The sequence below is a fragment of the Hirundo rustica genome, chromosome 4 (genome assembly GCF_015227805.2).
Source record: "Hirundo rustica isolate bHirRus1 chromosome 4, bHirRus1.pri.v3, whole genome shotgun sequence".
Lineage (NCBI taxonomy): Eukaryota > Metazoa > Chordata > Aves > Passeriformes > Hirundinidae > Hirundo > Hirundo rustica.
This window is the reverse complement of record NC_053453.1, coordinates 7,964,886-7,980,811: the sequence shown is the minus strand read 5'-3', so window position 1 is coordinate 7,980,811 and position 15,926 is coordinate 7,964,886. Positions and strand designations below refer to the sequence as shown.

The 15,926-nt window shown below is 39.8% G+C and overlaps 1 protein-coding gene across 3 annotated transcripts in view; it reads right to left on the bottom strand.

Moving 5' to 3' along the window:
- SEMA3D (semaphorin 3D) overlaps positions 1 to 15,926 on the bottom strand; it is a 131,691-nt gene that overhangs the window by 48,359 nt on the left and 67,406 nt on the right. For all 3 annotated transcript variants that reach the window (XM_040062456.2, XM_040062459.2, XM_040062457.2), the window contains exons 4-7: positions 14,748 to 14,810; positions 12,982 to 13,101; positions 8,573 to 8,666; positions 5,176 to 5,304 (exon numbers count right to left, since the gene is read on the bottom strand). In XM_040062456.2, the coding sequence (XP_039918390.1) occupies positions 5,176 to 5,304; positions 8,573 to 8,666; positions 12,982 to 13,101; positions 14,748 to 14,810 (406 nt within the window). The remainder of the gene's footprint in view (positions 1 to 5,175; positions 5,305 to 8,572; positions 8,667 to 12,981; positions 13,102 to 14,747; positions 14,811 to 15,926) is intronic.

Below are 15,926 nucleotides of genomic sequence, written 5' to 3'. Positions count from 1 at the left end.
AATGCCTTGTTGTGGCATGTTGGGCCATTATATTACTCCTGGTCCCTTCCAAGGCAAGCGTGGGTGTCTGCCTGCATCTTACAGTCATGCTTACTGGGTCAAGACCTCAGCCATGGTCTCCAGCCCTGCTCTACCTGCTCACTAGTTGAGGGCTTTTGTTTTTGGTGTTGGAGTTTTTTGTTTGTTTTTTTTTTTCCTTTTAATTTTGCACTAAAATCAGAAATAGAAGCAATTCAAGGGTCCATGACTGCAGCAGAGCAGGCAACAACCCTACTTTGCAGGAGTGAACCAAGCTTCTTGGGGCAATGATTTTTAAGACATTCCCCAGAGTGATACAATAGATGAGCTCTTCTGAGGGCACTTGGATCAATGCTGTTTTTCTTTAAACAGAAGCGGCTACACAAATACAGTGCAAAGAGACCCTTGACTCTAAAATACATTCTTTCAGCAATAAAATACACAGTCTTTGTACCCCAGTATCAGGTAGGCTTCGGTAGAAAGCAATAAGGAGGGTGGTGTAAGAATGCAGAGCAAACAGAGCACACTGTTTAAATGGGGGAATACTATTATCAGCTTTCAATATATCTTCATGCCTTTGTCCTTTTCATAATGATTGTTACTTTATATTAGCCTTGAGGAATTTTCACCATGAACTCTACAGTACACATAGAAAAAAAAGAGAGTCCTTGATTCAAAAGTTTGCAGTCTGAGACAAAGGGCCTGAGACAAAATGGGATGTGTTTAAATGCTCAGTGTGCACCTTTGTGACAGAAGAATAAATTTATGGGTGAAAATAGCCACCACACTGCTTCCATTTTAAACTTTTCTGACACTAGAGAATGGTGTCAGCAGAAAAAAATTAAATGATGCAGGCATCAAGATCTATAAATTTAAGTTAGGATTTCAAAATGAGCTTGAGGAAAATATTCAATTACCCCTCAGGGCCTGTAAGGCTACTTTGAAGATTAGATCTCTAAGGATGAATAAATACATAAATATGCTTCTAGTATAGTTTCTTAAATATGTGGTTAGCAAAATAGCCATTCACGAGGAAACCTGTGAAATTCTTCTATACTACGTTTTTGAAAGTCCCATCTTTTTTTTCTTAATCCACATTCACAGAACAAAACACTGAATGTATGGGGGATTGAAGATTAAACTTCATTGCTCGCCTTGGCAAGCCAAATTTAAAAATAAATGTCTCAATACCAGTTCCTGGAACAGATTTAGAAGAACCTCTAACAAAATAAAGGAACACAAATATTTAACAATTTTAAATCACAATTGTAAACACTGAAGTTGAACGTTAAATCCAAATAGAAATGAATTGTAAAAGATATGAAGATGAAGTGAAAATATTAAATGGAAGGAATTTTGATCTCAAAAGCACAAAATGTTCTGCAATAGAGATCTTTGTCTCATCCTTTCTAACCCATCTATCCAACATATAAAAGTGCATTTAAACTAACTGTGAATTAGGCTTTTGGATTCTTTGCATGGGAGAAAAAACTAATGATGATGATTTCAAACTACTGTTTGTTTTCCCATAGACAGAGCTATCCCCCATTATTTGCTTCAGCAGATGATTTTCCCACATATAATGTTCATGGCTAGATTGTACGTAACCAGCCCCAGGATTAAAGGCATCATCAGCTCTGGCAATAGGTGGTGCACGTGTTGCTTGTGCTTTTTTTCATGTGGCCTGGTGGGAAAAGCTGATACACCTGTTCCTTCACTGCTGGCTTGGCTGTTGGTTACCTGCTGGCCATCACCCCCTTCCAAAACCAGCAGTGATTTTTGGTACTGCAACCTAAAGAGAATTTAGGCTCAGAAAAAGAGAACCACAAAGGAGTGGCTGTCCCAGAAGACAAAGAAATGAAAAAGGAACCCGAAATAGTGAGAAGCAGCACCTCTGTGTGGTTGGGCTGCCAAAAATACATGGCATGACAGAATACAAAGGACAGTGCTTACCTCATTTACCATAACCACCTAGAAGTCAAGCTCCTAACCCATTCTCAGCCAGGTCCTCTCTCAGGGAGGGACCAAGTGACAATGAATAATCCTACTGCAAGACAGATTCCTACAATAGGTGGGGTGAGTCACCCTCTGGAAGTGTCACCTCTCAGTAAATTACAGAGGCAAGGGAAAGGACTGAGCTCAGACAGGATGCTAGCTCTTGCCTTTTAGAGCTAAGGGAGCTGAATCCCATCCAAAGTTCGCAGTATATAAAGAACTCATTGCCTCCAAGACTTTGCCCTGGAAAAGACGACTAAATTGCTATGAAAAAAGTGAAAAGGGAAAAAAAAAAAAAAAAAAAGATGAATGCAATTCAAGGAAGCTCTCGTTCCATCTATGGCCTTTCTCTTCCTAAGAGGGAAGGAGGAATGTGCAGCTGTTCAGTGGATGCCTGTGTGCAGGGCTGGCGGGGTGCTCTCCTCTGCCCACGGGGCTGGAGTGGGGCAGACTCGGTTCCAGTGGGTGGCTTTGCCATCTGGAGAGGGGCCACCAGCCCCACGTGCCTTGTCCCTGGGTGAGGCAGCTCCGGAGAGCAGCTGTGGGAACGCCTGATTCCCCAGCCCGGCTCCCCTCTGCTCCAGTGCCACCCTTGCAGGAGTATGAGCACTGAGAGCCTGAGTCATGGGAAAGATTAGCTGCCTTCCTCCTTTCCCCCTCCGTGGAGCTGCTATTCAGTCACTGAGATTAGGACATGTCTTAATTAGTCAAGATAGAGATGCCCTGCAAGGAACTGGAAGGTATCCCACGCATTTTTCCCTCATGCTTTGTCTTTACCTCCCTTCCCTCAAGGAAGGATAATTTTGGTTCCAGAAACAGAGTAAGACTAAACTTTAAAAATATTAAGGTGTATTACAGTAAAACTTCCTTGGCCCTCCAGAAGAAAACAAGCTGTACATTTTATGCTTATCCTAAGTAAAGCATGAGTCATGCATGGTAATAATTATTTCCAATTGTACAATTATTCAGTTATGTACAACTTTTACTGGAGGTCTAACACAGGCTTGGTAAATGGGCAGTAGATTTTGAGAAGAGGGGATTTAGATGAGATGGGAGTTTTAAACGTGAAATCAAGTAAATATTTTCTTTATACCAACATGGGCTGAAAGCACAAAAGTATGTAATTGGTAACATTACACAATAAACTAGAAATATATTGGCCACCCTATGGCTTATTGCAGAAGTGATGCCGTCATTTCAAGTTGCACTTAAAATTTTCTCCAACCTTAAAAGGACTGCTTCAAAATATTAAAAGCACCTAGTTTATGTCTATACCTCTTAGTGTAACACTGGCTGGATTGTGTTTGTGAAGTCTTAAGACAGAACTGTGGCTGTAGGTTTTTATATGCCTGGAAACAAGGTAAACCTGAAGAATATATAGGGTCTTCAGTGTTTATATAGTGTGGGGTAATTTTCACCTCAAGAGTCTAGCACATAAAGCTGTTTTTCAGACCCAGACATATTAATATACTCTTCTCTTTAGAAAAGTTTCACAAATACAGATGCTTTAAGTGAAAACAGAATAAATCATGAATCAATCTAAATGAGAGAGGAAAGGCACTATACTTATATAGAAACCCCCCCACCCCCGACCACTAAAACATCTAAACATTTCTCAAACCTACAGTTTATTCTGCTTTCTTCTACTGTTCCCTTGCCTCAAACTGCTCATGAAGAAACAAAAATAAGAGAAAAAATGTTTGGAATTGTATTTTTAAGCTACAAGTTCTTTTGGACTGGGAACTGAACCCTGTAATGCTCATCAGTGTGGATCTATACTAATGATAACACCAGATGCTCTGCAGGGCCAAACCACAGTAAATCTTTTGGTTTTAGCTTATTATTGCATCCCTCAGGAAAGCAGCTACCCAGCCACCTTTCCATCTGAGCATCTGCAGGCCATCAGTGATAAAACTGGATATGCAGTTGCATGCTAATTAGAACTGGAGAACTGGCTGCTGGAAGGAGCCATCCTGGACCATATCACAGTCAATTTCTGCTCTGCACAAGGGGTGTGTGGAAACAAGAGAGATGAGATAGGAGAGGTGGGACAAGAAAGATTTTCAGCACAGGAAATCAAAGTGGGATAGGTCAGCTGAGTCAAATGTGAGATTCTTCTATCTCCTACTTGGAAATGCAAACTTTAACAGTGACTTTTAAGTGGCTTTTTCTTTTCCTCCTCAACTCATAGGAGAAATCCTGGGGTTATGGAGTTACATCTAGATCGAAATTTAAGGCAACAATACACAAGAAGGAAGAGAAGGGGTAGGAAAAAATTATTAAGGAAAAAAAATAATTTCCTCTTGTCGAGGTCTCAAAGAGTTAAGAGGCAAAATCATCCTTTTTAGAAGTCGTCTGCTGGGAAGACAACTCAACCCTGTGGTCAACAGGCCCTGGTTTTACACTGCACCCATAATAGTTAGACAGGCATTCTGAGCCAGGACCAGTGTTGCCACATCTTTAAAGACAGTTGACAGCTAAAAGGAGGATGCTTTAATTGAGCAGGGTTAACTTGTGAGTGAAGTTTTCCATGTTACTCTGTGTGTGGTTTGAGACTGGCTGGGTGCAAATGTAGCCAGTTTTTTAGAGGATTTACTAGCTCACAATGTTTTATAAAGGGCAAGAAAAAGCAGTGTTTTGCTTGGGAAGCTATTTTAGTGTGCCCTTAGTGGTTTTAAAATGATCCTCAGAGCAACAAAGGGTATTTCCCCCCTCTAAAAAAGGAAAAAAAGAAGACCTCCTACCAAAAAATGTGGGATTTCTAGTCTGTTGCTTCAACATGCTATACAGAACAGCTTCTAACAAGTCATTGGAAAAAACAGTTAAAAAAATTACCCCAACACAACTGGATATAGAAACATTTAAGTGATGATAATCTTTCAACTGTAGGATTATACACAGATACACAGATCAAAGACAGAAACTATGATTAGGTCTTATGCTCTCACTCTACCCTTAATTAGCATTTTCACCTCTGTGACTTTTCTCAAGTGCACTTCTGTTCCACTGTGCTTTTTTAAAAAAGCCTACGTAATCCAAAGACTCCATGATACAATATCTATATTTATAGTTGCTGGACATATATTTATATAAGGAAGGAGCTATTAACTCCAGAGAGGCAAGGACAATGCAAATGACAACAGCATATGTTTGGGATCTTACCAGTAAGCCAGTAATGTTCAGAAATGTCAGTTCTGATGTAATGGTGGTCGTGAGAAGGGCCCAGAGACCGTGTCAGAGCAGTGTCTTTGCCAAGGAAATCAGAAGCTGTTCCAGCATAAAGATACTCATCTGCAAAAAAAAAAAAAAAAAAAAGGATTCCTACAGCTGTGACACAAAAAAATTTAAAACTATTTACAATTTGTTGGGTGAACAGCACCTGTGTTTAATTGGTCTATAAAATAATTTAATGCTTTAAAATATCATTGGCTCATATTTTAATGTGGTTTTTTTTTTTTAATTCTGTGAATATACTTGCATTTAAATGAGAGTGATAGTTGCAATTATATGCCTGACAAGTAACATAGTCAAAGCCTAATTTTCAGATCTTTTAGGCACTCAGAAAAGTAAATTTCCCAGGGTACTGGGCCCTTAATGGTAGAAGGGTCTATTTAATCTGAACACCCTGTCCCATGCACCTGGGAGCCACGGTGAGGGCAAGGCCACCTGTCCATTCCAGTCACCTCCTGTCCCCCAGGGCTGCCACAGCCCCGATGGCTTTGCTGCTCCTGAGCTAGGAAAACAGGATGGATGCTTCCCCACTGGAATGTTGCAGCTTGGCCCATTCCTGGAGCAAGGATCTCCATCCAACACTTAATTCACAAAGAGGAATTCACGCCCAAATGCAGGGAATTTGTGTTAATGGCAGGAATATGGCTACAGACACAAATCATCATTTTAACACAGAGTGGTTTTGCTCAAATAAATTACACATCTTTATTGAATAAGGCAGCCAGAATTTGCCTCACAAGGACACTACACCATGCTGTGAGCTTGCTGCAATTACAGTCACTATTTGCTCTTCTGCCCTTTTCGTGGGCAATGAAAGTGCTAAGAAATGCACAATATTTTCCATTTCCCATCAGATCTCAGTACTTTTCAAAAAGAAGGAAAAAAACAGTATCACTGTGAACCTTTTTTTTTTTCTTTTTTACCACATAGTGCACTTTAAATACTCTTCTTTTTCTGTAAAACAACAAGTTTTATTGGTTGGAATAGGGGTTTTTTTGTTGTTGTTTGTTTAATAATTTGCAGAAATAAATCCCTAGAATTCATAAAAACAAAAAAGCTCATGATCATAAATTATAATCTTATAAAAAGCTATATGATACATCCTCTTCCAAAAGTTCCTTATCCAGGTTTTCTGATATTCCTGGGTTGAAACATTTCACAAGATCTTTTAGAGAGAAGCCTTTGTTCAGAGTGAATGCAGAATAAATACCATTCAACACTGATGTTTGTGCTTTCATTTGCGAAAGATGTAAATGCACTTAAAAAAACAAGATCAAGGGGGAAAAAAAATCAACAAACCAACCCACAACCCATGATCCACAAGCACTTTATTTGTCCAAAAAAGATCTATCATCTCTCTTTTTACTTCATTATTATTGTTACTTCTGTATTATTTCCAAGACAGTTGTGGAAAGCACATCTTTCAGACAGCATGTTGCCTTTGTAAAGAAACAATAGTGCATTCTGAAAGGTATTTGTCATAATGAGGAATGGGCAGGGTAATTGGTGTTTGCTAACTGACAGGCACTCGGTGATCGATACATCTGAAGAGCCAAGAGAAATTCTCCATCCTTGCTTAGGCTCTGCTGACAAGGCACTTTCAACACTTCCCTTGGCATTTGGTATCTCTCATTCCAAGTTCCTGTTACGTCCTGAACAGTTTTGGTGAGTGGTAATTTGTAATAGAGGATGGATGATGAGCAGGTGATTTTTCAGTCAAAAAACCCTGGTTTTTTCAAATTTATCCATGGGATTTACTTGAAGTGGGATGTCATGTGGTACTCAGATTACTTATTTCTACAAGGAATGAAGATTACTCAGTTGCATTAACTTACATATATGAGTGAAAATATAGTTTGATATTACTTAGCTCATAAATATATACCTAAATAAAAAGTGTTGTCTGAAGGATATTAGTAACCCTTATTGCCATTTGGCAGATTAATAAATGGAGATACAGAGAACTGACATGCCAAGTTTACTCTGCTCATTAGTGGCAGAGATGGGAAATGATCTCACCTGAACTCCAGGGCAGCATCTTATGCATGAACTATACTGCTCTCCTAGTTCACTTGGGCATAAGGTAAGCATCCAAAGACAGACCCAAACCACATTCTCTGGTCAGGCCTGTAACTCTTTACAGTGCTCCTTGTACATTACTGTGAAGAACTTGACACCAGCCATAGTCAAAAAAGGGATACTAGAATACCCTGGCCATTAATTTCATCTAGCTCAAAAATTATGTTACTTTGTTAGCAAAGTTCATGTCTTGGGTAGCTAAAAGGCAGCAGCTTCTTCCTTTCAGAAGATTTAACAGAACAGTCAAAGCATGAGAGTGCTACTGAAATTAGGCAATGTTGTAATAAATCACAGAATTCTACTGCTTGCATTGGGAAAAAAAAGTAAAAAAAAAGTTAAAGTTTCTGGAACCCCATTTTAAAAATAGACTTCATGGTCATTAAAGAGTACTAGGGGTCTCTGAGAAGAATAAGCACAGGCTTTAATCTATTGTTTTTAATAAAGGAAGTCCTGCCCCATCTGTAGGGTCAGAATCACAAATCATCTATCTTATTATCTGAGAATAAAGACTGAACATTAGTCATATTCTTTTTATAACACAGAGTGACCGACACTTCAAAGCATTGTCACCACTGCTCTTTGGCTGCAAATGAAAACGTCATGGTGCTTCACTCTTATCTTGTATTCATATGCTCGACGGACAAGTTAAGTGAAAATTGTCCAAAGCTATGAACCAAACCATGACAAAAGTAGCTCTTATAGTGATTTGAAATCCGGAGGTCAAGCTGACATTCCTCAGCCCCAAATGTCAGACCACACAGTGCTGTGATGCACGCAGCAGGCAGACTGCACTATCTTGTTCCTCGGCTCCCAGCTTCAGAAGTGGCTACTCGAGTAAATAGAAACCTCAGAAACGTATTTATGGAAATAGTGCATGTCAGCAGACTTCAAAGGGCAGAACATATTGATAATTGCAGAAAGGGGCCCACAAGGGCTTCAAACACTCTCTGTCCATGTGGGTTTTTTTGTTGTCCTCTTAAAGGAGCAATGACTGGGTGAGGGTGAAACCGCCTTCCTGCCTGGCTGTCAGAGGCTTCACAGCCATTCTAATGCCCCTGTTTGCATTGCTGCCCTTCCAGCTCTCCGGTGCCTGCAGCCTGGAGGCTTCCCCAGCTCTGAGAGCACAAACCAGCCCTGGGAACATGACCAGTGCCAGAGGAGCTGCAGCAGCGGTATCTGCTGAGCTCCTGGGCTCGCACCAGAGCCCTCACAGGTCGGAGGGCAGCCCCTGGCTCTGGTGGCTCCTTACCTGCCATCACTGAAGCAAACGGCTGCTGGGGATCGAATGGGCATTTCAACCTGCCAGACTCCAGGTTCTGGGTATCCAAACGGAATAACATTTCCTGAGAACAAGCACAAATTCATTATCCTGGTGTGGCTACAGAGGAAGAATTCACTTAGACAGCCTGTTCTGCTAACATACAATGTGAAGGTGTGTTAGATCATGCAGCTGTCATCTCAACATTGATGTTCACAGTCTGTGTCTGTTTTCTATCTGGATTTTTTCACTCAGTGTTTTACTGTATCCTGGTCACTCCATAGTGAAACACAAATCTTAAAAAAAATACAATTATTTTTGGAAAAAAATAAATGCATTGTTCATTTCTACTCCAATTAAAAGCTGGTTTGTACTTAAAAGGCACTGGCTTCTATTTGGGAAAGTGCTGATAGACTGTGTTGCAACAGGAGACCCTGAAGGGATTCTGGCTGACTCTGAAATTTCTCCAGGGACTGCTGAATAATGTTCACAACAGACACAGTTCAGACCCTTTTAAAATGAAAGCAGCATATGCTCTCTCTTATTATTTTTAACAAGGCTAAAGATATGAGAGATATCAGAATAGTTTCTTCCTTGTAGTTTCCAAATACAGTATGATTAATTTCTGGGCCACAGAACAAGGGCACAGAGGAAGATAAAGAAAATACGTTATTTAAAAATTATTGCCAATGCTTTCAGTGGGCAATCAACAACTCGATTCCTGTAGGCATCCATTTGAAGCTTTATTATGGTTTTGAATTGCCAAAAATGATTCTTTTACTTGCCCCTTTCAATGGGTTTCCTGAAAGTACAGTTAACGTGAAATCCATAGTGAGTCCTGCTGAAGGCAAATTGATAGCTCAGAGGAGTAAACTGAACTCTCTGCAGGTATGGAGAGAGTTCACCTTCAGAATTGTGCTGCCATTAAGAGAGGGGAGATTGCCTACAGAAGTGCTTTTAACATATTTTCCTTTAACATGCTTTCATACTTACAGTGATATTTAAAATCCCACTAGTACTCAGAAATCTAATCAATGTATTATAGATACAAAAATTTAGAAGCTAGTTTAAAAGAAAATCAAAACATTTCCATGATTTAAACTATTAAAAATGGGTGAAGTTATTTTAATTATTTTAATTATTCCATATATCTGCCTTGCAAGAGACCAGGAGAGAACAAATGACAAGCAAGTATGTCCAAAGATGGCCACATAGGATTAGACTTCACAACACATTAATTCAATTCATCCTTAATGCACATCAGATTATAAATGACCAATCCTTTCTACCTTATTGAGATGCCTCCTAAACTCTCTAGGCTCAGAAGACAAAAGCCCAGGATATTGAATAATTAAGCTCCTTAATAGAAAAGAAAAATCAATTCCAATCTGGGAACATAAATTCAATTTCCTCCAGCAATCCTAGCTCGTATGAAGTGGAATTTAATCAGCCAAAATCTCGTTACCTTCCCAAACCTGTGGAATATATGGCAAACCAAATTCTCAGGTACTGAAGTAAGCACAGCAAGGGTAAAACTAAACTAAAAATTAGGCATTTTTTTTCTACCAGTGCTGGTGTCTCATTGTCCTTTGCTCTAGGATGTGCAACCCCGAGCTGCTCTAAGAACCCTTGCCTTATCACATGTGAAGAAGCTGTCTGCAAGCCCAGCGGTACTCAGGGGACCCAGAGAGTTATAGATCAACATCAAATACTTCAGACTTCCCTCAGACAAACTAATGGACACTACCAGGCATTCACACAGAATTAACCTCCTGCTTTCACTTTGGGCAAAGCTTTCAAAGAAAAGAGCATCCCTTGGAGAGCTGTGGCTAACAGCACCAAGCGGGCCAAGCCTCTTCTTCACCAGCCAAGAGAAGTTTTGGCAGCAACTCGAGCAATAACAAGACGAGGACTTTAATCCCCTTTAATTGTGTGATCCCGTTGGGGATTTGTACTGCTTCAAAAGCAATGTCTGCTGTGGTTTTGAGTCACCTGATCCACACTGTTTTCCTCTCTGTTTTCACAGCACTGGCACTGGCCAGGAGGGCACTGTGCAGATCCACTGGCAGCTTTCGAAGGTCAGCAGAGCACTGCCTGGCTTCACAGCCTCCATGAGGCTATCTCAGGGCTTGGCTCTCCCAAGCATCCCACATACTCCTGGAGATATTGCTAATTACCAGACACTCATTATCTGTTATTATAACCCAGAGATTAATAATAAAAAAAAAAAATTAAAAAAAGGTGAGGGAGAGAAAAAGGAAAAAAATTCTAAGAGAATAGATTTCCCGGCTTCAGTTCCTACAAGGAGACATTTTCAACTGCCCATCAAACTCACATCACTGGGCCTCTCCTCAGCACGCTCCTGCCTTGTCACATTTATCTGAAGAGGCAGTGGAAGGATGGTGGTTGAAGGGTGTTTAGGCCTCCAAGAAGGAAAGGGAAAATATGCCATTTAAGGCTGATAACTCAGTAGGAAGCTGTAGAAGAGCTGCTCTGTCAGAAGAGGCAGGAACAGTGCTGAACACTGTCCAACCTACCACTGCAGCTGAGCAACCAGGAGGAATGTGGGAGAGGCAGGACTGGGGGACAGTGAGGGGATTAGGAAATACAATACCAGGATTCTTCTTCCATTTCCTCTCACAAGGTAATTGGTCATGTCTAACTGAGACAGACCCCTTGTCTAGACTGGCTGCCGGACAGAACAGTCAGACCAAATCCATAATTTCATAAGGTCTGGTGAAAACAACCTCCACAAATGAAGTAGTTGAAATTAAGTAGGGCAATGGTAGACTGAATAAGGAATCTTGCTAATGACCCAGAGGTAAACCAGAGCCTTACTTATACTCTTGCTGAGAGCTGTTCTGTTCCATTCAGCTGTGTATTTGATCACTCAGCTAAGAAATCAGCATGATACAAGAGATCTAAAATTTCACTTGCTTCAACTGGAATATTTAAAGTGCAAAGCAAAGAAGTCTACAGAATTATTTCAATGTAAGCCAAATTATCCACCATATACCAGACAATGCCAGGAGCATTAACTGTTTATTAGGCAAAGAATACCACCCTATAGATTTCTCACAGCTTCAATTTTCTGTTGCACAAGCAGCCCCTCTGGGTTGGTCATCCAGCCCACAGGCTGTGGGGTACATAATGATGGATCTCAGTCTGGGCAAATATTAATCACTTTTTTCCCTCTATGAGAATCTTCCCTTGATTCCATGTGTCAGTGATAGAACAAGGTGGAATAACTTTAAATGAAATAGGGTAGGTTTAGATTAGATATTGGGAAGAAATGATTCCATGTGAGGGTGGTGAGGCACCAGCACAGGCTACCCAAAGGGATGCGCCATCCCTGGAAGTGTTCAAGGCCAGGCTGGATGGGGCTTTGAGCAACCCAGTCTAGTGGAAGATGTCCCTGCCTGTGGCAAAGGGGTTGGAACTGGGTGATCTTCAAGGGCCCTTTCCACCCAAACCATTCTGTGATTCTTACTGTCTTTCAGGTTATTCCATTTAGTAACTTTAGATGTCATTTCTTGTATTCTAGAATTTTACCCAGCCTTGAAGAAAAGAGAAAGCTATTTCTATAGCAGCACAGGAAGCCTGCACCACAGGCAAGCAGGCAGACAGGTCACATCTCAACACTGTCTGAGAACAGTGCCAGTGGGACAAATATAGCCAAGGTGTGATACATACAGGAGTTAAAAAGAGACTTGTGTACTAAGTGGCTGCTTGACACAACACCAAAACTCTCCTGTTGTGGGGGTTAGGTCTCAAACATTTACCACTTAGAATAGAGATTTCTTTGTCACCAGCAAATGAAGACCAATCAGCTGCTAACTTCAGCTCAGGAATATGCCACTAATGATGGAGGGCACCCAACACCTCCTTAGTGAGCAGACTGCAACACATTGCAAAGTCCTGAGATGCTGTCCCTGCATTCAGGCCCCTTTGAAAGTGTTTACTTCTCTCATGCACAAGGCATAGGAATCCCTCTGTGGACCAAGTGTATATGCACATTAAAAGATAGAACTACAAGTTTCATCTTGAACTCTGAATGTATGTGCATAAGGAAAGCATGTGCAGAAATGACTTACTAGAAAGGAAGACATCTGGGTTAGATGTTCTCTTCACTTAGTTAATCACATAGAAGTGTCATTCCAAAGAACTTGGTGTATTAAGCCTGAGGAAAGTGCTTTGTTCAAAAGCGATATGCACATACCAAATGTGAGAACGAGAGTTCCCGTCTGACCCGCAGAATCCACCATTTACCCTGTTATTTATGCAAGCTGCTGTCAGGTCATTTTTTAAACACTCACATAGTATTTTCCAATCTATGATGAATGCTAAACAAGATGAGGGCTATTCCTTGACATGTCAGACTAGTGAGAAAGCTAAATTACCTCTTTGTGAGTTCCAAGTTCAATGTATCCACAGAGTGGGTGAAACGCCCCTGTGCCACAGACATAAACATGGGTCCGGTTGTACGGCTGAAGAACACGGATAAAATTGGCACATTCTGTCTGTTGGGAAAAGAAAGATAAAGTTTAATTTTCATGTTTATTCCTCTTTTTCACCTTATACATTCTACGAAGTTACAGCCATAGCACTGGTGTACTTAAACTCAAAACTACTGTAGCAGAGACTGTTTACAAAGTAGTTCAAAGCTGTGACAACTACAATTTGACAGTGGCTATCTGCCAGGCAGTTCATCAATCAGACTTGCAAACCTAAATCTGCTGTAATGCTCACAACCACAAGAAGCTGTGTGCTCACAGCACAGTTTGGAGTGTATCTGTTCAGCCTGTGTTGTAGCAAACAACACCTGTCAGCAACTGGGCAGAGGTTGCAGAGCCACTGGGTTTGTCTGGCTACCAGTCCTCCTGCCTTTGCTTCCCAGCTCAGGCTGCTGCACATGCTTTAACACCAAAGATTACATGATTAAAGTTACTGTGGTGGCTGAAAGGCTTCAACACACTTGAAAGGGTATGCTTTGTCTCTGCACCAACCACGTCTTACTGGTGACTTTTATGCGGTCATTTCTGAGTCCAACTGGCGACTTTTATGCGGTCATTTCTGAGTCCAGTGGGCTGTCCTGGCTGGGCTTGGCCCTTGCTGGTAAGCACAGGCAGTTGTTACATGCTCCAAGGATGACCCATGGGCTGGAGGAAAAGGCTTGCTCTAGCCCTCCCCAAAATGAAATTAACACAGAAACACAAAACAAGTACTTCAGAGGGAATACACAAGATCTGTTGATAGGTTCATCACCTTACACCTAAGTGAGAGTCTAAAACAAATATTTCCCTCCCAGGACCTTTTCCTTCTTCTCTTAGTATAGAAACAGAACAGCACAAATCTTCCATATACACCAGGATAAGAATATTCCCAGAGCTCAGCAAAGGTGCTGTTTAGGTTTTGACTGCTGTAAAGATAATGGTAGCAACAACTTAGAATAAGAAGTTGAAATTCTTCAAGCAGAGAGCTGAGAGTGTTTTCAGCTGTAATCTACCTTGGTAAAAAGCATGCTTGATAGAAATTAGGAATTTTTTTTGAGAGAAAAGGAAGAAATTTATTTTACAGCCAGGAAATGTTTATATTTATAGTGGGGTCTAGACACATGATGTAATCTGTGGTATGCAAAACATATAAAAGTTGTATTGTATACATGTATGTACGTTAAATACTTCCTAAAGAAAATCCATTGGGAAAAGCCATTGAGTCTGAGATTTTCATTTAACCCTAACTGAAGCTGTCTGCAAGTTAAATTGATTTGTACACTGCTCTACTACTCTGTTTTGTCAATAAATTATAATGAAGTTACATTCAAGACACTCCCAAGAAAAAAGAAGCATTTTAATGTAAAAATAGAGGATTTCATGGAAGTTTTGACTGATACACATTTCTGAGGAAGGTCCATTTATCTCTCAGCTGCATTTATTACATAAAAGAACAACCTAGCATGACTGCTATCTGCAATACTGATTCTTTTTAAGTATTAACATTTAAAAACCAATAGAAATGTAAATTTTTTTACTCAAGAAAAAAACACTTAGGACATTAGTTCAGAAGAAATGTAAGAAGAGCTTACTAATGCATTTTGTACATTTAGTAACAAATGCACAGATATTCATAATTATCAGCAATAATAAAAAATTTACATCATACTTACATGGGCATCTTTCCCAGCTAATTTGCATAATTCTAACTTTTCTTTTGCTGCAGGCCAGTTAATCTGTAAGATAGTTAAAATAAAACAAAGATTATGGAGATTATAAACTGTCCTATGACTGTAGATTAATTATTCCATGAATAAACAGTTAAAACAGATTTATGCATGGTGAAGGACCTTGCCTGTAAATTGAAATGAACATGACTTCATATACAAGATTCCATTACAAAAAGTTAAGAGGTTTTAAATCACCCCGCCCCAATCTTTGTTTATTTCTTCAATGGCTACATGTACTTTTAAAAAGCACTCAGTTAATCTGGCCAGGGCACCTTGTCACCATTATGTGTTTCCCTCAAAGTTATGATGACCTAAATCATCTGGAAACTAAACTGATTGCAAATTACATTTGTGAAGAATTTGGGACAGTGGATTTGGCATGACTGTTACAAATAAAATACTTAGCTCTTTCTGCCAATTTTCAAGTGAAAAGAATTAGGTTCAAAAAACTAAGGATCTCTCAAGGGAAATTTGTAGACCAAAAAGCGTATTTGACAGAAATCAACAGTGCACGGTTTAAAAATGCTACCTATCAACATTAACTGAGTTTACTGAGAAAATGAAACAGCTGAGAGTAGAATTGTGGACCTCAGATAATTGGACTTAAATATTGATACTGTTCCTCTTTCTTTCTTTCTTAATCTGCCCTGAAGAATTCTGTAATACAGGTTTTGATGTAGATGAATCCTGATGACAAAATACTATCAGTTGCTGTAATCCAAATTATGTTAGTGAAGAAATAGCAATGAAAAACAGTTCAGGTTCTGCCTCACTGATTTAAATTCAGCAGTCAAAACTGGATATGATTGAGTACATGCTTGATTCTATTAAATTTAAAATAGAAGCTAAATACAAATTCTTCTACAACCGTCTTGATAAAAATAGATATTTTGTACTTCTAATTTTGACAAGACGCAGCTATTGTTATTTCTCATAACTACTAGTAAAACCACCAATAATCACACTAATTTTTAAGCAAATATTGATTAGTACATCACCTCAAGTCCCAGGTCAGCAGGTCATTAGTAGTTACAAATGCTTTAAAGTAGTCTCCAATCATGCTTTACAAAATCTTAAATAGCAAATATATCAGAATGAAGACTTATTATAATATGCATTAGA